Below are 26,023 nucleotides of genomic sequence, written 5' to 3' on the forward strand. Positions count from 1 at the left end.
TGTTTAAAATGCTTGTAACTAGAAATAGAAAGTAGGAAAAGATTCAAATACTTCACCTATTTTTACATCCATTAACCAATTACATATATTTCAACTTGTATAGAGTGATTAATTTTTTTTGTGGTAACTAAATGAAATAATAGCAACAACAACATGTGCATGCAATGTTTAAAGCTTCTTAATACATGCAGTAGGTTACACAGCTAATACTCACCGTACAGTATGGTTAACATTGACACAGGCATGACAAGGAAACCCAGCAGCATATCAGCTATTGCAAGTGACATTAGAAAATAGTTAGTGGCATTCTGTAGTTTTTTCTCCAGTGACACAGCCATGATGACAAGAATATTTCCAGCAATGGTTAAAACAATCACTATCACTGTCAGCAAAGCTGGCCAGTTTTTCTGTGAAAGCTGAAACAGGGAAGAGTAGCACGGTGGACTCATGTTACTTTCACACGAAAGATTGGTAAGGTTTTCAGAGTCGACAGTCAGGTTAAAAAGATGTGATATATTAATCTCTCCAGCTCCATAAACATTTCTGTAAAGTCTTCTCTCATGATTTATTTGTATTAAGGAGTTTACAGTTGGGTTCACAGAGCTCTTCTCATCACAAAGAATATCCATTGCTAAGTCCAAAACCGGTGAGATAAGTAGTGAAAAATAAGAAATGATCACCCTTTGTCACCATCAGGGTTTATATTCCTCAGCTGTCCATGCCAGAAGTTGAGGGAGCACAATCTTTTGTCGACTGTATCTTTGCCACTAGTGTGATGTAGAAAAACATACCAGAATTACTCCAAAAGCTGAAATGTTTTGTTTTCAGTTCCATCGGAAGTCCAGCGTTGGCATACATTGAAAATCCAGCTGAAAAGCAAAACCAAGCTGTAGGATAGAGAATGTGGACTTGAGGCTTCAGGAGCAAAAATGTTGGAGAAAAAGAGAAAAAACTTTTGCAGCCACTAGGACTCCCCTCTGGAACTACATATCTTATTGCTATTGGTAACCATAATCACACAATTTTAAACACAACAGTATTAAAATAGCTTGCCATAGAAAACAGCAGAGCTCTCACTTCCCTATTAAGAAAGTTGATTAAAGATTCCATCCAGCATCTTTCTCTTGAAATAATTAGACATGCTCTTATTTATAGTTTGTCTTCCATGATATGGCTGATAGTGTCTGACTCCTGTTTATTCCAGCATCATCTTCAGCCTCATATCAGAGATTACACATTCTGCTCCATGCTGACTTTTATAGCTAATTGTACCTTTTGGCCCAGCCTGGCTTCAGAATGGAAATTAAACAACAAGATACTATCATAAAAAAAATACAATTTAAGGAAGACTTACATTGTACTTCAGAGCCCACTCTCAAACTGCAATTAGGTGCACTTTATACTCTGATTTACTATATTCTTCACTGTGTTTAGCCAGTTTTGTGTCCTTTTTCTTCAGCCTCCTCCAAAATGGTGGTATTTGGAATAGTTTTTTGACTTCTAAACTGCACACTTGAGTGAAGCCGGTTCCTGTGCTGCAAGGCTTGCTCTTTTCTTCTGAGAGATAGGCTGCTTGCCGACTCTTTCCTTGTGCGTTTCCCCGCCCCAGGGCAAGCTGTATTTAAAGTAATAATAATATCAGAGCCCTTCTCGAAGTGACACAAAAGAAAGCACACACATGCACACGAAAAAGCAGCCTGCACGGAGGAATTACTGATTTCGACAGGAATGGAATTTCTCGCTCACTGCCTTGTTCGGTTCGTCAGACCTCCCACTGTCTGGATGTCATAAACTGCAAGGTAGCAACAGCAGAGGAGGGCAGGGGAGGGCAGACCAGAGGGGGTCTTTTTGGTAAACTAGCAGCTTGTGCAGCTTATATTTCAGAGGTCCTCCGCTTGGGTGCTTTTTCAATGCACGCTTTCCACTTGCAGAGGATGGCTTGCAAACACAGCTGCATGCAATTACAGTGTTTTACAGGATGCAGGCTTAACAGAGACAAAATCTAAGGCTCCCGATGGTAGATACTAGTGAAAAATGTAAGTGTGAAGCTTTTCCCATGTGGACGGAAAATTATGCCAGCCTTAAGATGAAGGAGTAACATCCAGTCCCCTTCAGTTTTAACTCCTGGTCTGTGCTGACACGATAATCAAATTGGCAATAGATATTTATAAAAAATTGAAGTCACTCTGATATCATGCTCATTTGTCAGGAGGTGGATGTAACAATTAACCCCAGCAGCCTGTCCCAAGTAAGTGTCCCAAATGGAGCAGTTCAGTAAAGCAAAAGAGTATACAGCAGAGGGGGAACCAAAACAGCCTTCCACCATTTCTGCTTTCTACGTCTGCTGCCAGGACGTGGATGAGGAAGTAGCCAGCTCTTTAATTTGCCACCTAACATAAAACCTACTCCCAGATTTTCTGAAACACAGTTGTCAAAATTTCAGCTGAGTGGATTCACCGCTCCCCTGCCCATCCTGAAATACACTGCAGACTTCCCTCATGTAGAGGGCATATACAGGCAGGCTCAGGCAGTTTGCAGTGAGAGCTCAGAGACATGCTAGTGTCACTGGGCACTGGTGGGTCCTGGCAGACCCACAGCAACTGCCGTGTGCTCCTATAGCGCAGCTCTATGTGCAGCACCACTAACTCTGCTGCACTTCCCGGGGGCTGCAAACACAGGGAGAGTTACAACAGTTCAGCTGATGTGCCAATCACTTCAGGGGTCAAAAACCTGATCAAAGTCTCAGAGCACCCACCAAAGCCCATTCAGGTCACTGAGGCACTGTTACAGGACCCCTTTCACAGTAAAGTTCCTGTGGAAACAGTTTTGCTCCCAGCTGAGCCCAGACCAACAGCCATCACAGCAGGACGGAGCAGTCAGGCAGTAGCTCCTACCGATGCCCACATGGGAGTTGGAGATGAGTCATCCCAGTGCTTAAATTTCCCAGTCCTGTAGGTGAGGCCAGAAGACTATTGGGCAACACAAGATGGTAAAGAAGGTTAATAATGCTGAATTTAGCAAGAAATGTTTCAACCCTGGCAGTCTTGTCCAGGAGCCAGAAGGGGCTCTTTCCCTCTTGCCTTTAATACAACAACCAAATGGGTTACTGTGTTCACCAAGTGAATTTGGCATCCATGTTCCAGAGGGTTCAGCAGCCATCCTGCGAAGATGCTCTTGACGTGAAAGTGCAGATCCGCTGCAGATGTTTGGCTGCACTTCTGTTGAACGTGGCTACTGTGCAAAACAGGGCACAAGACCCCTTGGCTAGGGCTACATATAATCCTTTCTGAAGAACCCAGGTGTCCTGTTATTTTCTTAGTTGGTTCCCTTGGGGCTCTAACATTTCTAAAGTAACAGTCATAGGTGGGGGGGTACTATTTTGCAGGTGAGTACCCAAACTGTGGGTCTGCCAGCAAAGCCCAGTTTCACCAAGCAGAGCTGTGCGTCTTTTTTCCCACTCCAAGGACAGAGTGGAGGCTTAGGACCTGGTCTTCTAATTTCCTGAGTTAAGAAATAGGCTGTGTGTAAAAGGTTTGTGAATCCTGATTTCACATCTCCAGCTCCCTGTAGACCTGAAGCAGATGCCTAAAGGAGCTTCCTCGTTCTTACAGAGTAGCTTCATCTCCCTTTTACTAGAATGGCATGACTTTCACAGATACTTCATCCTTCCTCTGCTTCAATGACTCATTTAAGACGGCAGCTCTGCTCTGGACATCAGAAACGCAGAAGGTAAGTGCAAACAGGCTGAACGTTGCCTCATCCAAGACCTTTGCAGGTATGGCCATAAACTCTTCATCTAAGTACTGCACCGTTTATTTCCTTTGGTCTAGCTGTGGACCACCACCACCACCACCACAACGTCTGAGTGCCTTCTGAACACTACTCTGTCTCCCCATAAAACTGTTTGACATATGTGAAACTGAGGCACAGGTAGATGAAATGTCTTTTTTAAGGTTTGCACATGAAACATGGATGAGTCACAAACCACTTTTGTATAGCCCAGTATGTCAGAAACAAATTTGTGATCTTACAATGTCTTCTAGCAAAGTATGTTGGATGTGCTACGGAGCACAAGTACGTTGTATTATTTGTCTCAGGATTTCTTTGACTGCAAAACCCAACCATCCCATCTCCCCCACAAGAACCTGAAAATGGCTTCCCTTCCATATGGTATCGTTACAGGGGTCAAGCAATGCAAAAATATCCAACCTCTCTGTGCTGAACCCAGTGAAAGGCAGGTATCAGGGCTTCCACGGGTGCTTTCGCCTCTATGCAGAACTAAGCATGTACTTTGCCTTGAGAGAGCAGGGAGGTACAACCCCTAGATGGTTAGTCACGTCTAAAGGCAGCCTTGACTATTGCTTCTCCTAATGGTGAGTAGTTCTGGAAAACTGTAGGTCCCATGATCTTCCGTTTTTAAACAAAGAAGCTTGCACTCTGACAGCAGCAGAGCCTCACATGCTGTGACCTGAAATCCCAGGCAGCATGTCTGCACTAAAAACAGACAGCTGCAGTCTGTCCCAGTCTATGTAAATTAAGTGAAATCTTAGCTTAAAACGGCGATAATGTAGTCTGCATTAGACATAGAGCATTCTTCAGAAACACAGCTGGCATGGGAACCGTCTACATACTGCTTTTTAATTTCTGGAAGGCACCAACATATCAGATTCATGAGAGCCCCTCCTCTGTTTCCTAGCTCTGCTTGGAAATGTAGAACATTAATCTGTCCTCTTGGGCAGGGTTTTTATGCTTGGCGTGGTGCACATAACTGCTTCCTAGAAATGCTGCTTTTCAACAATTTCATCTGAAAGAGGAGAAATACAAAAACTAGTTTGCATAACACAGATTTGGTGTTCTCAGGATTATTTCAGGTATAAAAATCCCCAGTTTCTGAGTTTGCCATTGCCCTGCCCTATGTATTGAGTGGCTTGTGTGATCAGTAAATGTGTAAACTGCAGAGGTTAATCACTCACTCTGACATCTAAAAGTGAGGCAAGTAGAATGTGAATAATTTGTGTTGCGGTCAAGACAGCTACCATTTTGTATCTCTGTGTACATTTATCAGGGACTGTTGGAACAGTTAATACTGTGGTGCCTCAGGATGTGAATCAAAAGCTAGTTATTGCAAACCAGAACAAATAACTAAACAGTGCTGTTCTTTTTTTGGCACACACTCCGCAGTCAAGCTCATTCTGGATCTCTCAGCCTTCTTGACCCATGCCATTGCAGTAACGTGAGAACAGGTTGCATGATCTTTCTGAAATCCACGCGGGAGCAGCGTCCTTCAACCTTGCGTCCACAGGTGATGATCCTGAGCAAGCTGGGTGTTGTAGCGCCAGCACCCTGTGTCCTCCTGTGGGCCACGGGTCGTGATGACTGAAAACCTGTGGTGAGTAACTGGTGTGTTGTTGTGGGGGTCTCTGCTGTGAAACTGGCTGTCTGTATTGATTTGGTCTGGACTGCTTTTGAATGAGAACTGAATATTAGAAGTTGAGGCTAAAAGCAAAGCTGTAATAACTCAGTTTGACTATAATTTCTAAGTGTAATATATACTAAGAAATCTGTAATAAGCAAATATGTATCATATATATATATATAAAAATAACAGAAACTGTAAACTTTCATGTCTATCCCACATGCAAATGCTCGTTACAGTCTGTTCAATCCCAGGTGATTTTAAAAGCCTGATTGCCTCATTCATCCCTGAGTTTTGGAAAGATGTGCAGTATTCCTGGTGATTTGTAGGGTGTCCTCCTTTCTAACCACATGTTATTCTTTCAGGATCTGCAAGTTACAGCCCAAAGAAGGAGGTAAATGTGAAAGACAACCTGGAACAGCTTAAGGTACATTGTTTATCTTCCTAAGCCTGTGCACCAAGATCAGTAACATTGCACTGGTGACCTCTTTTAGGCTGGTATGATTCCAGTGTGATTCCAGTGCAGCTCAATTGAATTGCTGTGGCATAAAACTGATGGAACGATTAGTTGGCTGGAAATCAGTCAGATATTTTTTTTCTCATGTGCAATTTTGCTATTTAAACATTTCTTTTACCACATCAAAATTTTTTCATGGGAGGAAAAGTTCTGAAGAACCTCAGTTTGGAAGTACCCAAACATTTTGCTTCAGTCTTGTTGATCTAAATGTAACATTTTAATATTTTTGAATTAAAAATGTTTTCTTATGAGACAGCTAACTGGCTGATATGCAAATTGCCTTATTCTCCTGGACGTTTTATATCCACTGTAACAGCAAGCCTAGAGGCAGTTTCAAGTTGAACTGAGCTGAAATAAAACATTCTTGTTCAGTTAAAAAATAAACTGAAACGTTTGATTTGGGTCAAACCCATGTAGTGAAGGAAATGTTTTGTTTTGATTCTTCCCAAAGGAAACCTGAATGCTTTGGGCAAAATTATTTTTTTCTTGCATAAATGTTGATCCCGCGGAAACTTAATTTCCCACAGGAGTCAAAACTGCTGGGGAGTGTCCATTAACCTTTTGTGCTGAATGGATGAATGGCCTTTGATGCTTTACGGAGGAATGCTACAGCCTTATTTAAAGAAACATCTCTAAAATTCCATGCTTTATTTTAGTGATACCTGAAGGGACAAGTTCTTCTTTACATCTTTCTCTCAGATGTAAATATTAACTATTTATATACCTGACAATAGCTTTTATATCACCAGAGGCCTCTGCAGACATTTGATTTACTAAAACACATTTTGCTTTAGATATTTCCATTTCAGCTGCACTAGGAAGAAGCTGGCAGGTTGGTTTGTGCTGAGACAATATTATGCTGTGTTCTGATCCTCTGAATTACAAATGAGCCAGTTCCACTGTAGGTAAAACTTTATTTCATCCAGACACATATCAGTGCGAATCCCATAGCATAAAGCTCTATATTCCAGTATTAGTACCAGAATCTCTTCCACTAATTTTTTCCTCAATTTAAAGCTTGCAAGCAGCAGTGAGCATTTTCCACTTGATTTACTTCAGTTTGCTGCTTGAAGATGCACTTGCTGCCCACAATTAACACTGGTCATCGTCCAAAGCCTGTATCACCTCAGCTCTTACCCATCTTACAACATCTTTTTAATGGGGTGATCAAAACCACACACCATATTGCAAAGGTGGCATTGTGGGAACTTTCTGCCAAGCCATCATCATCTATGGGGAGTCTTACATGTCTGTTAAAAGCTGTTTTAGCCTTTTAGTCAGGCAATACACACTATAGAAGGTGGGTGCACTTCATCCTTCATTCCTTTCCCTTCTTCCAATAAATTCCATCGCTTTGTAAAAGGTGATAAAGTTGGTTTTTTTCCCTGTATTCACTGCTGATGTCTACTCATAATCTTAGATCCTACAATATTTAAATTAGACTTTTTTTCCCTCTCAAGGTCAGTACAGTACTACAAAAAGAAAACAAAAGCTGTTTCAATTTATTGTGCTCCATACACAGATTTGTCTGTATTTCTCTGGGCTTTTATTTTTTTTTTCCTTTTCTTTTCTTTCTTGTTTCTCTAGCAGCACATAAGCAGAAAAGCAAGAGTAAGCTGAATCCATGAGGAACTTGCTACATTTCTACTTGGACATTGATGGATGGAGAAGCATTTAAAAGAAAAAAAATATCAATATTGAATCCAAAAAGGTGGAGTCACCTCTGCTGGTTTAGCAGCATTATGGGGTGGCAGGGAGTTGCCCAAATATGTTTGTATTTCCCATCTCCCCAGAAGCTCATGGGTTCAACAGCATATGGAAGACACTACCAGAGACCTGTGAAATAGGTGGGGACCTGCCAGACCAGCAGGAGTTAACATTACAAATGTATTTTCTATGCATACCTTTATTGCTCTTTAAAGATGGCAGAACAAAACAGCTGCAGCCCTGAAATGATGATCTTAAAAATATAAATATAGCTGCTATTTGTTACAGCTCTCTATTAAACTGGCAGATGATTGCTGTTATGTTTTCCCTCTCTTATTCCTGGGATAGCACATTTTCCAACTTGTTAAGTTACAGTATGTAATTTATGACCATCAAAGTGGAAAACATTACACAGTGCATGAATTTGCATCAGCATGAATGTCTGTTATCGAATGTGTGCTGTAGTTCTAGAAACATGCAGTTATTCCTCCTTGGCAAAACTAATATTTTTGTTATCAGGTTTTGTTTAGTTGTATTTAACTGATTAGAACAGCTTTAATGGATACATGCAAGAGTTCTGTAAGGGGCAGTCCCCAGTAGGTCTACTTTTCTGTGAAATCAGGCAAAGCTATTGTCTATGAAAATATAGTCCAGCATTAAATCAAGGTTGGTTCAGCAATGTGAACTTGCAAGAAGGTGCAAACTTGCAACAGACAGGCTGGCTGATTGAATCCTTAAGTATTGTAACTGTGGCATGTCAACAATGCTAGCATCGTAGGCTGGGATCCAGTCTGCTTGTTTAAGATAGATCTTAACTGTAGGTGCACAGAAAAAAAATGCCTTAATGGAAAGGTAATTGAGTGTCTCCATTGAGAGTCAATGGAAAAGCTTCCATTGATTCCATGGCAGTGAATTTAGGGGCACTCATTCATTGGACTGCTGTGCTGGATCCCACTTTTTAATCATTTCATGTAAGGTGGTGATTCACAGATCAGGCTACAAATTGTATCTTCATAGCATCTGATTCTTGAAACAGTGAGAGCTGAGTCAGATCTGCAAAATACATTAAAAGAATCATGTTACCTCCAGGTATGTAAATATTTCTTTACATCTAGATGCAGCACTGGCTGAACTAGTTGACTCAGCTCAACTGACTGTGCCAAGACTTTGCTGTTACTTCCAAAGTTTGCAATGCTGTATTTTCTGCAGAATAATTTTACTATAATTTTAAGTGTTCCAGAGGAAATGCAGCATCTTTTTGGCTTAGTGGTACAACTAATTCCCACCTTCTTTTTTAGATGCAGTTTGTGAACAGGTACTCTCTACAGAGCCTGTAAAATTCTGCTCTGAAGACCTTGGGGAGATCACAAAAACTTACAACTTGATTTGTAAAAGAAGCTGTTATTATTTACCTAGTTTAATAGACTGATTTATCTGTGCTCTTTTTCCTGAATACCACTGGAATCTGAATGTTTTTCTTTAGAACACTTAAGGCAATCAAAACTATTTATTTAAAGCACTGAATCACTTAAGGAAACAAATGGAATACAACCAAAAGCTAAAATATTTTTCCAGTGGGGTTTGATATCTCTGTAAACATTTTGACTTTCATTTTCTTCCTACTCATTTTTGAGTCTGTCGAGGATCTAATATTAAATTTTCTATCAGTTTCTACTAGGGGTGCAAGTACTATAAGTTGAAATACAAGTGGAGAACCTGCTGGCTTTATGTAGTGCAGTTTATACCCTCCCACACTCTAACATATGGCTGAACACCACTGTATTGTGGAGTCCAATAAAAGACTGACTTACAGTCTTTTTTAGGAAAATCCACACTCACTGGGCATCTCCCTATCTTACACACTGGTATCATACAAACATGGGCTACAGCTGAGCATCAGAGCTGTGTAGGGTAGACACAGGAATCCCTGAGGGCACCTCTGATCTGAATGTTAAATTAGCTTTATTGAAATATCTCTTTTAAATGAATGGAACCTGATGCCTCTCTTGTACTGGAATATGCCTTCTTAATGATGCTTCCTTGAAAGCTGTTGATGAGAGGCAGGAATGAGGGAGCAGTCATTACCATTAAAAGTATTGAAGTGTTAAATGGTAAAAGTGATTGCCTTTCTTCCAACCATAAGTTTTTATCATGTTTATTAATACAATATAGGGCACTGTAGCTTTCTGTGGTATGTGCAGAGTCACTGAACTCATGTATAGATCACCTTCTTGCGCACCAATAAATCCCAGTTAGCTGCTGGTCTGCTCTGGTCATCTGTGCAAAAGTCCTGAGAGACATGCTGGCATGATCCACTGCAGAGAAGATGTATGTGTCTAGGCATAGGTCTAGGACTAGGGCAGACAGAGTATTTCCCACAGCATTCGTATCTTTCATGAACATGGCTGTAGCCTTGGCAGATATCCCCGTGTGTGTCTTTGTGAGATACCGTCAAGGAAAGACTTCATGAAGATTGCTGGTGCTACTGCAGCAAGGGCAGAGAGGATGCATGAGCATCCTTGGGGTGGATGGAAGGCACCCAAGAGAGCCCTTTAGGCTGACAGCGTTTCCTGGGATGTCCTGGCAGATACAGGGCGGCAATAGCCCCAGTGCTCCAGTGATTAATTGGGACCTGTAGCACAGTTCTTACATGGTAAGCAGAGGCAGGCAAAAAGGAAGGCACTTTTAATGCAGGTGTGAAAGTAGATCAGGGTGATAAGGAGAAATACCAGGAACAGATGCTGCTGCAAAGTAACAGGACCTGAAGAATAGAAAGTGAGGACTGAGAAGGATTTGATGTGTGACAGGTGAAGGGCAGAAAGGGGAGGAAAGGAAGATCTACCTGTCAGTTATGGTATGCAGATTCATAAGAGTCAGGTATCAGGTATGCGGACTCAGGTGAATCTTTGTCAAAAACTCCCTTCCATATCCTGTGGCCAGCTAGATTCCTTTGTAAGCCCAGGAATAAACCTTTTCCACATCCATGGTTTCAAATTTGTTACTTCAAATGCAAAACCTCAAAAAGTAGAAACCCTAACATGATATCTCTTTCCAAAAAAAGTCTTTGGGGTCCTGGAGGGCTCTCTTTAAACTTTTAATCCTTTCTTGGCTAACTGTCAAGTCCTTATTTTAATGTCCTTTTTATTCTTCAGTACTTCTTCGACTACTTTATCCATGTGTTTGTCAGGCATGCCGTAGAAAGAAGAACTTCTCCAAGTAACTTAGACCCCTGTCCCTGTTCGGACTAAGAAAAGGAGAGCTTGGCAGTGGAGTACAGTATCTTTCAAACCACTGGTAAATCAATATAAATGGAAAATCTCCTGTTTTCACTCCAGTGTGTTTCCACATGTGAGAGAAAACAGCTTATCTATGCCAGGTTCTGCAGTGAGCCAGAATCTGGTCCATAGGGATCTCGTTACTCTCGTTTCCCAAGGTGCTGTGCCAGTATGCTTTCCTGTCTGAGAATGACCTTTAATACCTGAACACTGGAAATCCAGTGATGGTCTGAGAGAAAACAATGGAAAGCCTGCCTTTGTAAAGGAAGGCTTGGAATGGGCAGGTGAACTTTCAGCAGAAATTATGTGTAGGCAAGAAGTTGTAATGAATTGCACAGGTTATAATGGGGAGCAAATTCAGAACAGAGGTTCATGGTCTTTGTTCACAGAGGTACACTCCTGGTGCTAATGGGAGTCCCACCATGGACTGCTTGGCAGAGGTTAGAGGCTGCATGTTTATATGTGTCTGGTTTTATTTATAGGGAGCTTTTGGACTGTACAATCCACAGGAGAAAAGGCGGGAGAAAAAATGCATCACCTTTCCTGGTTGCTTTGTAGGAAGAGTTATTATGAACACAACTCATTTATCAGCATCTTATTGTTTATTGAAGTCCAGAGTTGTGTGTAGGGCGGTTTGGAAGCGAAAAGGACAGAAATACCTATAGCATGTTGACTTTGGAAAGACACTTCTGCTATAAAGAGGTAACTTCTGCCATTTGTGCCTTATACCTCATCCCCAAGAAACACATCAGGAGGGGAACAGAAATCAAAATGTTCTGTGGTGCTGGAAAATGTCAAGGCTACAAGACATACCTGGCACATGCTAGATGGAATCAATACATTACACAAGAGAGCTTCAAGCATTGCACTGAATTGCTTCTTTGATGCTCTGTGTGTAGTGTTTAATGTAACGTGTGGCATTAAAATGCAAGATTCAAGCCAGAAATTTGCCTCTGAAAGTAAATCAGGCACCCACCCAAATGCCTAACAGATGAGTTTTGCTTGTATTTTTTTCTAATGGCTGAAACTCCTGGGTCCTGCCAGCCTGGCAGAATCTGAGCCCTGAGTCAAGGGCTGCTCAGTTAATGCCTTTTTCCTGTAAATATGTGCTTAAATATCAGGCCGCTGAACTAGTGCATCCAGCTTGAATTATTCTGCGCTGATGGTAGGTGAACAAAGAAAATAGCATCATCCAAGACAAATAAAGGAAGCCATTGTAAAAGCAAGTTATTTTTCCTAACAGTGAATTCTCTGAAATCAATAATGTTCCCACTAACATGAAGTTAATGGAGAGTCAAGCTTCCACAAAAAGTAAGCTGGAGAATATGGGGCAGGAGTTCCTGCATCAAAATGCATGAACTATCTCAGTGACTCTAAGTACTAAAAGGAAGTGATCCAGGCCTATGTTATGGGCTACACTGCAATGTGTTTTCTGGCACGGGGACACAATACTTACTGAGACTAGTAGGTGGTTCCCCAACAAACAAATCAGTGCCACCCACATCATTGTCCAGACTATGGAAAATTAATTATCACAGAGAGCCATAAAAACTAGGAATCAGCCTGGTGCTTCAGGAAGGCCATCCCAGAAGGCCCTGAGCTCCAGAGAATTGCAAATGAAGCTGGAGAACGGTGCCTCCCTCCTGCCTGCAGCTGTCAGGGATGGGGCTCCCCATTTCCCCATCCTGCTGCTGCTGCTCTTTGGATGTTTAAATATGTTGTTCCAAGTTCCCTTAATGTCCCTGTCATCCATGTGTGCTGGCAAATGACAGCAGTTAGTTGTGCAACATCCAAACCAACTAACAAATTGCCACCTGAAGCCTGCTTTCTGTGCTCCCCCCTCAAGCTTCTGGGATGAGCTCCTGGTCCGATTTCACATATACTGCGAGCAACTGACTTCTACAAGATAAGCAGCTCAGTGGTTGCACCCTGTGTTTCTCTCTCACACATGCTCCCTGGCAAAGAACAGGAATGAGCCATTAGATTCAAAATTTGAAAACTGGAAACGCTACTGGGTGTATCATCAGCTGGAGAGAAATCCCATCATTACACTGCTACTACAGCATCCACCTTATTTGTGCCTCCAACTCAAATGCATTAAACTAATTACACAGTAGTACAACTCCAAGACAGATTTAACATATTGGGATAAGAAAAGCTTCAAAAAAACCACTCCTTCATTAATAATTGAAGAGATGGTTGTGCTGGCAACAGAGGAAAGCAAAGCGATGCCAGCCTGTGGGACAGAGCGCAAAGAAGCGGTCTTAAACTGTGCTAATAAACACATACAAATCTGGAGTTTGTGGTCATTTAATCCAGAACATGGAGTCAACAGATGAGAAAGCCCCTTAGGTCATCTATTACATGTCCCTGGCAGTGGAGGACTGCTGCAAACAGCGTGCTTCTGTTGAGCCAGCCTAGTTCTCCACAGGCAGTGGGACACCCACTTCCTAGAATATCTTCCTATGTAAAGACTTTTTGTTTTTACCTCTCCACAATGGGCAGTTTAAATTCACCTTGTGATTTCATCCACCGTTCCTAATTGCATCCTTTCTGCTGAAGGACATAACTCCCCTTGGTGTTCAGACCCTTCAAATATTGATAAGAAAATCACTGTGTCCCTTTTCTTTTGCAGATGTGTTTAAGCCCAGTTCTTTGCATATTTAGTCTTTTAAATCTTTCTTTCTGCAGCCCCCGCATCCTTTTTGCTGCTCTGCTTTTACGATTTCTCACTGTGCGTATGTCTTAACATTTCAGCTTTGATGGTAATACAGCAGTAAGGAAAAGTTTGGCAAATCCTTGCATCCAAAGTGGAAGATAATTAATCCTATTGTTCATCGATTTTACAACTGAAGACAGACAATTGCTTTTCCTTGGATTCTCTTCCCACCATCTTCTGGGCTGGAACAGATTGTCCCCTCCAGTGCAATTTCAGCCACATTCAGTCCTTGAAATTGTGTTTGCAGCTTTTTCCCTTAAAAACAGGAGGGGTGGGGGAAAGGTAAAAAAGAGGAAGTGAATTAGGCGCTTTTGGGCTTCCCATTTCACAGCTGTTTCATTCCATCATTAACCCTGTCAGTGCTGAAAAGTTTGGGAAAACTCAGGCATAGGAGGAGGTTGGTGACAGGCAAAGGGGATAAAGCAAGGCAAATGCTTTGGAGGACTGGTGAGCACCACTAGGAAAAAAGACACTTTTGAGCAGGGTAGCTGCAGTGTATAGCAAGGACCACATTGGGAGGTTGAACTGGGGAAACCAAGCAGGCAGGAGGTGACAGGAGGAAGAGATATGGCAGTGGCAACTCATGGGACAGAGGGATAGTGGGGGAGCAGGAAGTGATGCAGTACCGCTGTCGACTAAATTTGTCGCCTGCTTGGATGTGTAGGGTGAGAAAAACAGACTTCATGGTGCAGCAGAGAACATGGGGAAGTTGGATTTGTAACCTCCAAAAAGAGCTATTACTCTGGGAAAACCTTCTGTACTGAGAGTACATCTTGATATAGGATGTTGTAGCATGGTAAGATGAAGCAGAATGAATAGGTATTAAGACGGAAAAGTCTTCCACCACCATATGCTTGACATAGCAGGGCACTGTAACAAAGAAGATTGGCAGAGGTAAGAGCTGCAATGATAATACTCCCCTCAGGGGAGCAAGAGGACCCCAAACTCTAAGGGGAACCTCTAGTCAAGGGTCCTCTTTTAGTTTATAACACTAGAAGGGGAATATTCTCCTATTAGAGAAACATCCCTCCAGAGGAGATGCCTAGTGGTGTGCATCTAATGTGGCTGGAGCTACAATATTTGGGTAAAGTTGTGAAAACAACCTCATCTTCATGGATTCTGCCTGTTCCTCCAGAATGACAGGTATTCTGAGAAATATTCACTGTTGCAATTAGCATAAGGAAGCCTTGTACATCAGTTGGGTTTGGATTTTGCTACATGATGTTTAATGGTCACAGTAATTTGCCAGGGGATGACAGCCAGAGAATCATCAACCCACAGGAACAGATTAGCATGTAAAAATAATGATTGTTTTGCTTTGTTTCTGAGCATTTTTTTTACACATTTCTTCAGCTTCCCTCTTATTCATAGAATTTTAGCCACATATCTGCTTATTTCTTTAAATGTTCCATCCAGATTGTCATGCTGGAAATAGTCTCCAGCAAACAAGTATTTTAAGTGTTAAGCAAGCCTGATACTTCCTTTTAAGTCTTTGGCACTGCCACATCCATAAGCATCCAGGACAAAAAGTGAATATAATTTACCAAAGCATAATGATAGAATTTTCCAAACACTAAGCAAGTTTGAGGTAGGTTTACTTACTGGCCTGCATTCATTAGTTGTAGTGGTGTCACCATCCCTTGTTCCAGCTGCGTGTGCTTGGGCAGGGTCTCATATGGTGCAAGCAACCTCATTTTTCAAGCTGCTTTGTGTCCACAGTCCATCTGGAGGTTCCATGCTATATGGATGGGCATTTTCATATGGGTTAACTGCATACCTGCTTAAGCACAGGAGCTTTCATGTGAAGCAATTCAGCAAAGCTGAGGATCTGTGAGCGATTGCTGTGAACCAGAAAACATCCTCATTCCTGTTCTGGGCAGGGAAATATTTGTAGGTGCTTATCCTATCCTTGCATACAAATAAATGAGCAAAACAAAGCAGGACTGCTCCTGAATGTAATTCTGACAGCTTGTTTAAACCCCAGCACCTCAAGAAATGTTGAATTGTTCTTGTCTTATGGGAAGAAAAATGAACCTGTACTTAGGCAGACTTACAGGGCAGATTTTGCCCAAGTAGCATCTGGTCAGTGACATGTTCTTATCTGCATTTGATGCACCTGCTGATCGCAGTCCTATCAGTATGTTTTATGTTACTCAAGATGTTTTTCTTGCAGAATTCTGTGCATTTGGCCACCCTAACTTTTGACTCCTTCATTTATTCACTCACCATTCTCTGTTCTTCTACCTGCAGGTACTCCCTGCCACAGAAGGGTCTTAAGAAATTGCTTCTGAAAACTGGCCTGAAATTGTGAGGAGTCCTACATCTCTGCTTCCTAGATTTCTTTAAAAAATGTTATGTTGGATCTGGTACTGTATTTTACAAGCCACACTGGAACAGCTTAATCATTTAGGCTTTGTCTTAAATAAAATTTTAAAAAGCCTCTTTTGGTATGAAAAAAAATCTCTTTTTCTCACTTAAGAGGAGGAGCACATCTTATGTCTGCAGCAGCTGGTCAAGCTACAGGGCTCTGGTAATAACAGAGAACATTTTACTTCCTAAAGTTGTATTTGGGAGGTAATCACTTTAACTTTAGTTAAAGTCTGGTTAAGGATTTAAAATTCCTAGTCCCTTCATTCTAGCATAGCCTGATCTGAAGAACAGCAGATCAGCAGACAGAAGTCAGGCTAGGCAGAGGCAAGACCTTCATCTGTGACCTGTTTTGGCTGCAGTATTGTTGGAAAGAGAAGTACCACTCCATCCTCTCCCCGTAGTGATACTAACCAAGCAGTGGCCCACCCTGCAAGCCATGTAGCGATGGCAGTTGCTGCTGTTGAAGAAGCATTGAGGAGGACATGAGACACTGTGAGCCAGCAGTGATAAAGCACCGAACATGCCCTGAGAGAAGACAGCTTGAGTGGATGCAATCTGAGGACTTACTGGGAGAGGAGAGGTGCTGACTAGCTTATCCTTGCTGGGTATTTGATGCAAAAGTGCAGTGAGGCATTTTTGACTAAGAAAATCCAGCATAGAGCGATTGGGAATGAAGGGCCTAGGAAAAATTTTTTTCAATTTTCATCTGTGTGCAGGCTGGTCTTCCTAATCCTCTTCTTACTGATAGTGACAGCAGGGTAGGAATCATATATAGGTTTGAGGGTTGATAGTGTTTTTTCACCCTGGTTTGGTTGAAATAGTTGGGAATTCTGTGATTAGTTTCCATTCCTACCTGGTGAAGCAGTGTAGAGTGAAGATGGGTTGTCCTTGTGCAAACATGTACTACTTTGTTGTTACTGTACAATGAAAACATATCAGGGCTCCAGAAAAGCAACAAGTAAGTGTAGGGGCTTAACTCTACAGGGAAGACTCAATTTAGTTGGTTATTAGGGGAGGTATACAAGAAGGATGATAGACAGCAAGTATTTGGGGAATTCTACACAGAAGAAATGAGAACAGCAAAGTCTAAGGAAGGAAAAGGTGAACAGAAACAGGTTGAAGCCAAGAGATAATTTTTCTTTCACCGTCTTAGCTCCTTCCTTTTCTGGAGAAATCCACCACAGGGAATTTTGTGAATGAGGATCTTAGAAAATACACAGATGACAGGAAATGTTTTGCATTGAAATAGACTCAATGTCTGGAGAGGTTTTTTCTCATTTCTAGCATCCAACTCTGACTGTGACAGTCTAGAAGATAGCAACAAAACCCTAAATCCTGCTGTATTTTTTACTTGTACTGCCACAGTGAAACTTGTTCAGAACAATATTGGTCTGAGGAAGCACAAAGAATACCGATTTCTGACATTTCTTCTTCCATCAAAATCAGATGAAATGCTGAATTAAAAATAAATGTACCAATCAGTATTGAGATATGATATATAAGAACTACAGTACGGTCAGTGTAATGTTGTACTGGTTTGGTAAAGTACATGCCTAAATCAGCTGTATTGTATACAACTCCTTATCCTTATTTTCAGATTAAGTTCTTCACAGTTTGTAGCATTTCCAACTAAAATATCACCCCCTGGTTTAGAAGATTAAACTAATATTCATCTCATGGCAACAGCTCTGGTTGGCATTTACCACTGCTGTTGCCAAATGATTTTGTGATGTTGCACGTTCATATTAAGCTAAATTAGCAGTAGGAGTCATTCACTGAAGTTACAGTATGTATCATCATCACAGAGTGGGAAATTGTTTGAAACAATTTCCTATGTAGCCACAGTGCGCAGCTCATAAGCTGTTTAGAGCTTTGCATGTAGGAAACACAGAAAGGAATTTAGGACTGAAAAAGGAATACACTGCTGGCCATACCCTCACCCAGCATATAATGGCATTGCCAGCAGAGCATGCAGCCCTGATCTGAATGGGAAAGGAGATGTATAGGTCTCGATGCATCAATCATTGCAGGTTCACTGGCTGGCAGGGACAGAGAGGACGGTGTGGTGCAGTGGTGCAGACTTAACAGCATCTTGGAAAATTCGCTGCCTGGCCGTAACTCCAGACTTCAACAGAACTAACCTGAATTACACAAGATCATATCACCTCAAAAGGTAATCAGTTACATAATCAGTAATTGACACAAGGTATCTTCTAGAGCTGTTTGGAAAAGAAAAAATTCGTTAGAAAAATGTTGACATTTTGGTGGAAAAAAAGAAATATATATTTGATTAAGAAAAGGAAAGGTTTTTCCTCAGAATCTGAAAGTCTTTGAAAGACAGCAAAGCTTTACGCAGAAAGGTTTTGTTTAATAAACACCCTGATTTTCCCATTACTGCAAAGTGTGGATGGAAAACACCATTTGAGTCCCAGTGCTTGGGAGTGGATGATCTCATCAGACTACTGTACAAACAGGACCATGAGCTGCTCCCTTCCCTCCAGGGTCTTTGCTCAGGAACTGGCAATGAGAAAATCAGAGCTGAGGACTTAGATGCAACAGCAGACACATATTTCCACTCACCAGAGAAGACAGTATTTGCCTCCATAAATGCACTTTTGTGTATGTGGCTTAAAACAGTATTTACTTATTTTTCCTTTTTTTCTCCCACCTCTGAAGGCATTTAATTTGTGCACATTCACATCTAGACTGCTTTTTGTTTTAGACGGAAGGCTTTAGAATTGTAATTCACAGGGGCTCAGGACCTCACAATAGGTATTAAAAACAATTTTTTTGACCTTCTTAATGTTACACCTAATGCTGCTAAGCAATTAAGGCAATAAATCTGTGTAAACTGAATGTATAATTCCTCTTAGGAATATAAATGTGAGAAAATTAAATGTCAACATCTTACCTTGGTGTTTACAAGTGCAGCCATGGAATGTGAATTCATTGCCTTACTTGAATTCCAATTTTGTATATATTCCTGTTAGAGGGACGTGGGTTTTTTGGGTGGGTTTTTTTTTTTTTTTTGGATGACTTCAGATACATAATCTCTTTGGTAGTGCTGAATGTCCCACTTCTGAGGAACTTTCTCTGATGCTGTTTACCGCTGATCATGTAGAATCAGGTGCAAAACCAACTTGCATGGTTTTAAGAGAAGCATAGTGTCAAAGGCAGGGTCTCAGGCATGTGAGAGCTGATGGCAGCTCCCAGCTCTCGCAGTGGGTAGCCTGGGCCACATCATTTCACCTCCTTGTGTTCTTTTTCCTGTTAACAGTATTTCCTGTCTCATTGGAATTAGAAATTTCTGGAGGCAAGAACTTTGTCCTGTTCTACTTTTATACCATCCTTGGTGCCATCAGGGGACTCCACACTCAGTGCCACACTCAGCTGAGGCTTATACGTGGTACATCAACACAAACACTAATAACACGCACTGCCCACTCCCATCTGCCCGTGCATCAGGAAGGAAAGGGGAGAGGAAATGGAAGCAATTTTTGCATTAGGGAACCATCTAGGAGCTCCTACTGGCTGGAACTCGGATCGTGATAGCTATGCACTTCCTAATGACTCAGGAATTCACTGCAACTACAAAAGATAAAGAAAAAATCCTTCCTTTGGCATATCTTGCTGATAGAGAACTGATTCCACCTGAAGATACAGTGGTTTTATGTTAAAGGTTGTTATTGAGAGTTCTTTATTTGTTTCAGTCCTGCATTTATAGCGTTACTTCAGCTAGCTAGTCCTGTCAGAATACAGAGCTTCCTGCTAATTTAGTGTATACTGGTCTGGTTGTTCTTCACTGTTTTACTGAATTTGCTTTACCTAGCACAGCAAAGGAGACAGACATCACTTCTGTGGACATCACTTCTGTCTCATGTACCAGCCTGTGCTCAGGTGGGTCAAGTACCACAGCTGCATGATGAAGCTGACAAGAATATTTCCTCACCAAAATGTGAATTTTTTCCCCTTTCATTGTTCTTTTTTTTTCTTGGCAATTGAAGATATGGCCTGATGACCAAGTTGGTGTCAGCTTAATTAGCATTTCCATCATGTTAAAATGTGGTAAGAAGGGGAAAGTTTGATTTTAACATTAAATTTTCTTGCATTTTTATGTTACTAAAATAATAAAACTGCAGTGGATGCCACTGTCTCAGACTGAGATCCTCAGAGAGAAGTAACCTTGTTTCTGGGGCTAGCTGAAATGCAAGCAAGAATAACATCTATGAAGCCAAGCCAATAACCCCCGTCACTTGACTTTCACTCAAAAGTTGATTCACTCAAACCCAATTAAAATAATAACTCTGTGAATTAATTAAATTGCCCTTCCACTGAAGTGGAGGCTTAAGTAGTACGCTGCATTTGACAGAAAAGCAAAATAATTGTATTGAATAAAGGGTGAACTGAACAAGAATTTCTGCCTTTGAGGTAAGCTGGGAATTGAGTGCTCAACTTGGATTGAATGGTAAAGTTGACTATTTCCATGTAGTTCCTTGATGGGTTCATCTGTACTTGCAAGTATTTGCATGATTACCTTAGTCATCACCTACAGGGATGAATTGCTTCTGAGCAGATGTAAATTGATAATCAGCTTGCATGCTTTCGAGAGGAGACACTGTCTCCAGCAGACTTTCTGTTGGCCACATGTCAAGTTCCCCAAGTCCAGCTCTGCAACACTGTGGTGGTTTGACCTTGGTTAAGGACCAAACACTCACCCAGTTGCTCATTCATTCCCTCTCCTGAACGGGACAAGGAGAGAAAATTGTGTGAAAAATCTCATGGGTCAGGATAAAGACAGGGAAATTGCTTGCCAATTACCATTATGGGCAAAACAGACACAACTTGGGGAATTTAAATTTAATTTATTGTCAATTAAAAATGGAATAAGACGGTAAGAAACAAAACAAAAAACTAAACCACCTTCCCTGCCCTCTCTCCTTCCCAGGCTCAACTCCACTGCTTCATTCCCAACTCCTCTACCACCTGCTTCCCGAAGTGGTGCAGGGGAAGCGGGGAATGGGGGTTACACTCAGCCCGTAGCAGCTCATTTCTGCTGCGCCTTCCTCCTCACACTTTCCTCCTTCTACAGCATGGGTCCTTCCCAGGGGCTGCAGTCCTTCAGGGTGAACCTGCTCCAGCACAGAGTCTTCCACGAGCTGCAGCATGAATATCTACTCTGGCCTGAGGTCCTCCATGGGCTGCAGGGTGGTTATCTGCTCCGGTGTGGTTACCTGCAGCTCACAGAGGCTGCCCTGCAGCCCCTCCACCAACACCCAGGCACTGACACTGTACAAATGCTCAGTGAAAACCTGCAATTCCAGCAGTTATTCTAGCAATATTCCTGACTTCACACTGGGCAAATTCTTTATGCACCTTCCCAGCTTGATGGACAAAGCCAAAGTTAGCTTGGTATTACATTTTCCTCACTCACAAAATGTATCTCCTTCCCCCTGCACAGTCCCATGAAACTTGGGGAAACCCTAGTTTTGGATCTCTTTTCACTAAGGCATACTGTTTCTCTTCAGGGATGGTGAAGAATTCCTGGTCTGCTGATGGCAGTCTCTCCTCCCAGGCATAAGATGTCCTGTGAAGGCTACCAACAGCAAGGTGCTATAAGAATTCCACACTGAGATAAAAGAGGTACCTTCTTACAGTTTTAATATTCTTCTACTAGAAGTTAGTGAACGTTTTACAAGCAAAATTTTGAAACCTCTGTCAAGAGTTGATAATTAATAGAGACACTCCTGTGCACCGATATGTTGTTCCCTGTTGAAAGAACTATACTATACTTAGCTGCACTCAACACAATTTAGAGCTTCAAGTGTTGGTGAAAACAAAAATAATTCTTACCTGCTCTATGCTGATTCACACTTTGCATAATGCTGGGCAATTGCACTGCTGCTTAAAGTTAAGAGCATACTTACTGTGCATCTAATCCTTCCATACTTTTTGCAACATTAACTTTTAACAGTTGTTTACACATGAACTGGGCTGTTATGGGTAGTCTCTGAATCATACATAGAGTCAGAGCAAAGGTCATAACTGAGGTACTGATGTTTTATTACAGAAATCAAATACGAGGAATGGGTGGGTTGAATTAGCTTTGGATTTTTTATTAGCTTTTCCTTTTTTCCCCCCAAGAAACCCTCCTTGTCAAATAAGTTTTACAAAATAACCTATGTAGGTATATAGAATATGACTGACAATAGTACCTGAGAGCAGAAAGTTTTGGTAAAGCTGGGAAATTGCAGTGACAACAAAAGAAATGCTTCCTTATCTAATTACTATGTATTATAGAACCATAGAATGGTTTGGGTTGGAAGGGACCTTAAATATCATCCAGTTCCAACACCTGGCCACGGGCAGGGACACCTTCCACCACACCAGGTTGCTCAAAGCCCCATCCAGCCTGGCCTAGAACGCTGCCAGGGATGGGGCATCCACAGCTTCTCTGGGCAACCTGTGCCAGTGCCTCACCACCCTCACAGGAAAGGATTTCTTCCTAATGCCTAATCTCAATCCACCCTCTTTTAGTTTAAAGCTGTTCCCCCTTGCCCTATCACTACATGCCATTGCAAAAAGCCCCTCCCCAGCTTCCCTGTAGGCCCCCTTCAGGCACTGGCAGGCTGCTATAAGGTGTCCCCAGAGCCTTTTTTTCTCCAGGCTCAACAACCCCAACTCTCTCAGCCTGTCTTCACAGCAGACATGCTCCAGCCCTCTGATCATCTTTTTGGCCCCACTCTGGGCTCGCTCCAGCAGGCCTATGCTATTCTTATGTTGGAGTCGCCAGAGCTGAAGGCAGTACTGCAGGTGGGGTCTTACGAGTGTGGAGCAGAGGGGGAGAATCACCTGCCTCAACCTGCTAGCCATGCTTCTGTTGATGCAGCCCAGGGTCTAGTTGGCTGCCTGGGCTGCAAGTGCACATTGCTGGGTCATGTTGAGCTTCTCATCCACCAACACCCCCAAGTCCTTCTCCTCAGGGCTGCTCTCAATCCGTTCTCTGCCCAGCTTGTACTTGTGCTTGGGATTGCCTCAACCCATGTGCAGGACCTCGCACCTGGCCTTGTTGAACTTCATAATGTTCGCACAGGCCCACCTCTCATGTACATTTTGCTTAAAGAAAAAAAAAAAAAGATAACTGAAGTCTAACAAAAAGGCTAGACTAAAATTTAATTCATAAGTCAAATCTCTTCAAATCTATTTGATGACATATTGCTAATTTAATTTTACATTTCCTAGTGCATATCAAATTAGTGTCCTACTTATAATATTACTGCATGCTATGTATAGTGCTATATATCTATTATATATAGCATATTTGTGCAGACTTCATACATATATTTCTCAGTGGTTAACTTCAGAATTAGTGGCTCTGGGGAGATTTTACCTATTTTTGTAAAGGTTTTTTTGCTTTTACTGTGGAACTGAGGTAGTCTTCTGTCTTAAGAGATATTACTGTAAAAATATAAAACCGCAGCATGCGTTCTATGAGAAACTTAATTTAGGAATTCACGCAGAGAAAATAAAACTGCCAGAGGTGCAGTATGCAGAAACTGGACAATACCAGGACACTTAGGAAGATGCTATGAAATATCTGTTCCTGTGACTGAAGTCCTTATTCTAGAGCTTAGCTGAAAGATGACCATGTCAGCTCCTGTACTTGCTTCTGTAAGGCAGTTGATCAGTCCTGACTCAAAGAAAAGCCACTCACTGACTCACCAGGTCACAGGTCCAGGTGAGAATCAAAGCTGTGCTAGAGGCAGTTTGGAAGAGCTGGCTGTTATCTGCAGCCAGTTCCCAGACTGTCACCAGGTCCAAGAGGACCTCAGGCCTGACTGCTGCTGCTCCGCTCCCAAGAAATGCAACACTTATGGGTGGTTCAGTGGGTGGCTGTTCCTCTCTGACCTGCTCAGCCTTAGATCTCGAATCCCTAATCCTGGTGGTAGTCTTGTATCCTAGCATCTGGAACCAGGCAGCATTTATAGGGCAGAAGATACTTCTGTTGGCAGAGGTCTAAGGAAGTTGTTGCAAAAATGCTTAAGAGACTAATAGAGTTGAAAATAAATGTAAATCAAAACCTGACCCTTTCAGACATGCAGTCCCCTCAGCTCTTGGAAACCACAGCCACCTTGAGCATCGAGGCTGTTGGGACCACATTGTTCTTATTAACTCATAGTAATAAGTGCTAACACCAGCTCATGAGAGGTATAGGTGTTAGCTTGTTTCTTTCCCTGCCAGCAAAGATTTCTGAATATAGGAAGGAATATATTTCTAAGTATAACTTGAGTGCCAGGAGATAGCTGAAATCCTGTTGTATCTAGGACAGCAAAAGTTCTTGGAGTGCTCTTGTCTTCTCCTGGGAGGAATTACCATTCTTTATTACATAGTAAGCAGAAGCACATACCTTATATTTTCACTGTGAAATTTTTAGTTTAAGAAACTTCGGTGCAATATTATAAAAAAGAAAAACCTCTCAGCTTCCAAAATATTTTTCTCATTTCTGTTTGCTTTTGCAGCTAAAGAAATAACATTAGTTTTCTATTTTTTTCCCCAAAGTAAGAAGACAAATAGAAACTAAGATCTATCTAATTCTTCAGAGGGATCGAACCAATTCATGACACTTCTTAGATTTAACACTCTAGTCATTTGCTATGACAAAGTCCTCTGCTTCTGTAAGGAGAAATGCAGTCAGCACCACGCAGTTCGCTGACACTGGCTAGCAGAACACATGCCTATGTTTCGGCAGGGAGATGGCAGATGTCATCCTGTGGGAAGCTCTGGGGAAAAATGAAGAAGGGACCTCAAACTGTACTTCATCCTGGCAGCCCAAACCACCACCCCCACTCCGTGTTGTGCCCAACATCTGCATCACCCAACACTAAAGATGCTGCAGGCAATGGGGAACATAAAAATACAGCTTCAATTATTCAGTGGTTTTGTGCTCCCAGTCTTCATCATACGCTTGTCCAGCATAGTGAGTGGCTGGCAGAGAGGCAGGTTTCATAGGGAAAGGGATGGCAGGGACTGTGTGTGGCCCTGTTGACAGGCGATTCCCTGCTTTATAACGCAGCCACAAGCAGGCAGCTGTGTTAGCCACCCATCCTGAAATCACTGGGGTTAAATTTCTGCCCTGCTCTCCTAAAGATGGACTCTGTTGACCTTTACTTTTCCACGGCTTTGGAAGCTTTCATCGTGCAACCACTGAACACACAGCAAATCCAGTCTCATGCACAAACATGAGTATCTTGTGATTCAGCAGAGAAGATGCAATTTCTGTGCATGTAGGGAAGTCAAATATCCCTCTGAAATACAGAGGTGAACTCCCTGCAGAGGTGTGTCATGCTGCAAAGAGCCGAGGGCAAACTGGAGTTGAGAGGAGAGACAGGCAGAGTGTAAAAGCAGCATGAATATGTAAGGCAGGCGGATTTCTGCAGAAGACTACTGCAGAGTCAGCTGTAGTTAAACTGCCCACAGCTGCTGTTTCTCTGTCACCTTTGGAAGTGGAGGGTGCTTTAACCAGCAGCAAAGTCAAAGGAAAACTTCAGATATAACCTAAGATCTCATGTCCCTCACTGCCACCTAAGAGAAAACTTTTATTTTACCTTGTAACTTTACAGTCATCCATGATCAGAATTGAACAAACTGCTTTACTTTGGGAAGACTTTGGAGCAGATTGCCTTGAAAACATAGAACCCCCCTTCATTTCATATATGCATCTTGGTTGTTTATCCCCCTTCTTAGTGGGAAGGAATAGGGAAGATCAAAAAGAAAAGGAAAAGTTTCAAGTGTTTTCAGAGTTTTTTACTTTCTTGCTTTCTATTTAGAAAGTGTTCTTGTGAAAGAGAGAGGAAGAAAACAGAGAATAAGACTCTTTAGAAGGAAGAACATTTGGGGAATTTTCCTGTTCTTCCTAGTCATTCTTTTTCCATATATTTTTCCATCAAAAGGAAAGAGAGACGGATGGAAGGAACACAACTAAGTGAGGAAAGTGATGGCAAGGAATCCAAACAGTAGAGGTT

General features: G+C 41.9%; 1 protein-coding gene and 1 long non-coding RNA gene across 13 annotated transcripts in view; one reads left to right on the forward strand and one right to left on the reverse strand.

Moving 5' to 3' along the window:
• HTR2A (5-hydroxytryptamine receptor 2A) overlaps positions 1 to 1,494 on the reverse strand; it is a 28,328-nt gene extending 26,834 nt beyond the window's left edge. Inside the window, exons 1-2 of one of the 2 annotated variants that reach the window (XM_005240252.4) lie at positions 1,355 to 1,494; positions 215 to 869 (exon numbers count right to left, since the gene is read on the reverse strand). In XM_005240252.4, coding sequence (XP_005240309.1) covers positions 215 to 629 — 415 coding nt within the window. In that variant the 5' untranslated portion in view covers positions 630 to 869; positions 1,355 to 1,494. Of the gene's footprint in view, positions 1 to 214; positions 888 to 1,354 lie in introns of both variants that reach the window. The other variant, XM_027790744.2, reaches the window with a different exon arrangement.
• A 173-nt stretch (positions 1,495 to 1,667) lies between these two features.
• LOC106112679 (uncharacterized) lies at positions 1,668 to 16,143 on the forward strand. 11 transcript variants are annotated; one of them, XR_008746982.1, is made up of 7 exons: positions 1,668 to 1,799; positions 3,561 to 3,729; positions 4,183 to 4,373; positions 5,182 to 5,389; positions 5,782 to 5,843; positions 6,728 to 7,780; positions 15,885 to 16,143. It is a non-coding gene; the product is annotated as an uncharacterized LOC106112679 (long non-coding RNA). The 11 variants fall into 11 exon arrangements; XR_008746979.1 differs by lacking the exon at positions 15,885 to 16,143 and having other exon boundaries at positions 6,728 to 6,838; positions 7,521 to 11,143; XR_008746978.1 differs by lacking the exon at positions 15,885 to 16,143 and having other exon boundaries at positions 6,728 to 6,838; positions 7,524 to 11,143.
• Positions 16,144 to 26,023: the final 9,880 nt, after the last annotated feature.

This window comes from Falco peregrinus, chromosome 4, assembly GCF_023634155.1.
Source record: "Falco peregrinus isolate bFalPer1 chromosome 4, bFalPer1.pri, whole genome shotgun sequence".
Classification (NCBI taxonomy): domain Eukaryota; kingdom Metazoa; phylum Chordata; class Aves; order Falconiformes; family Falconidae; genus Falco; species Falco peregrinus.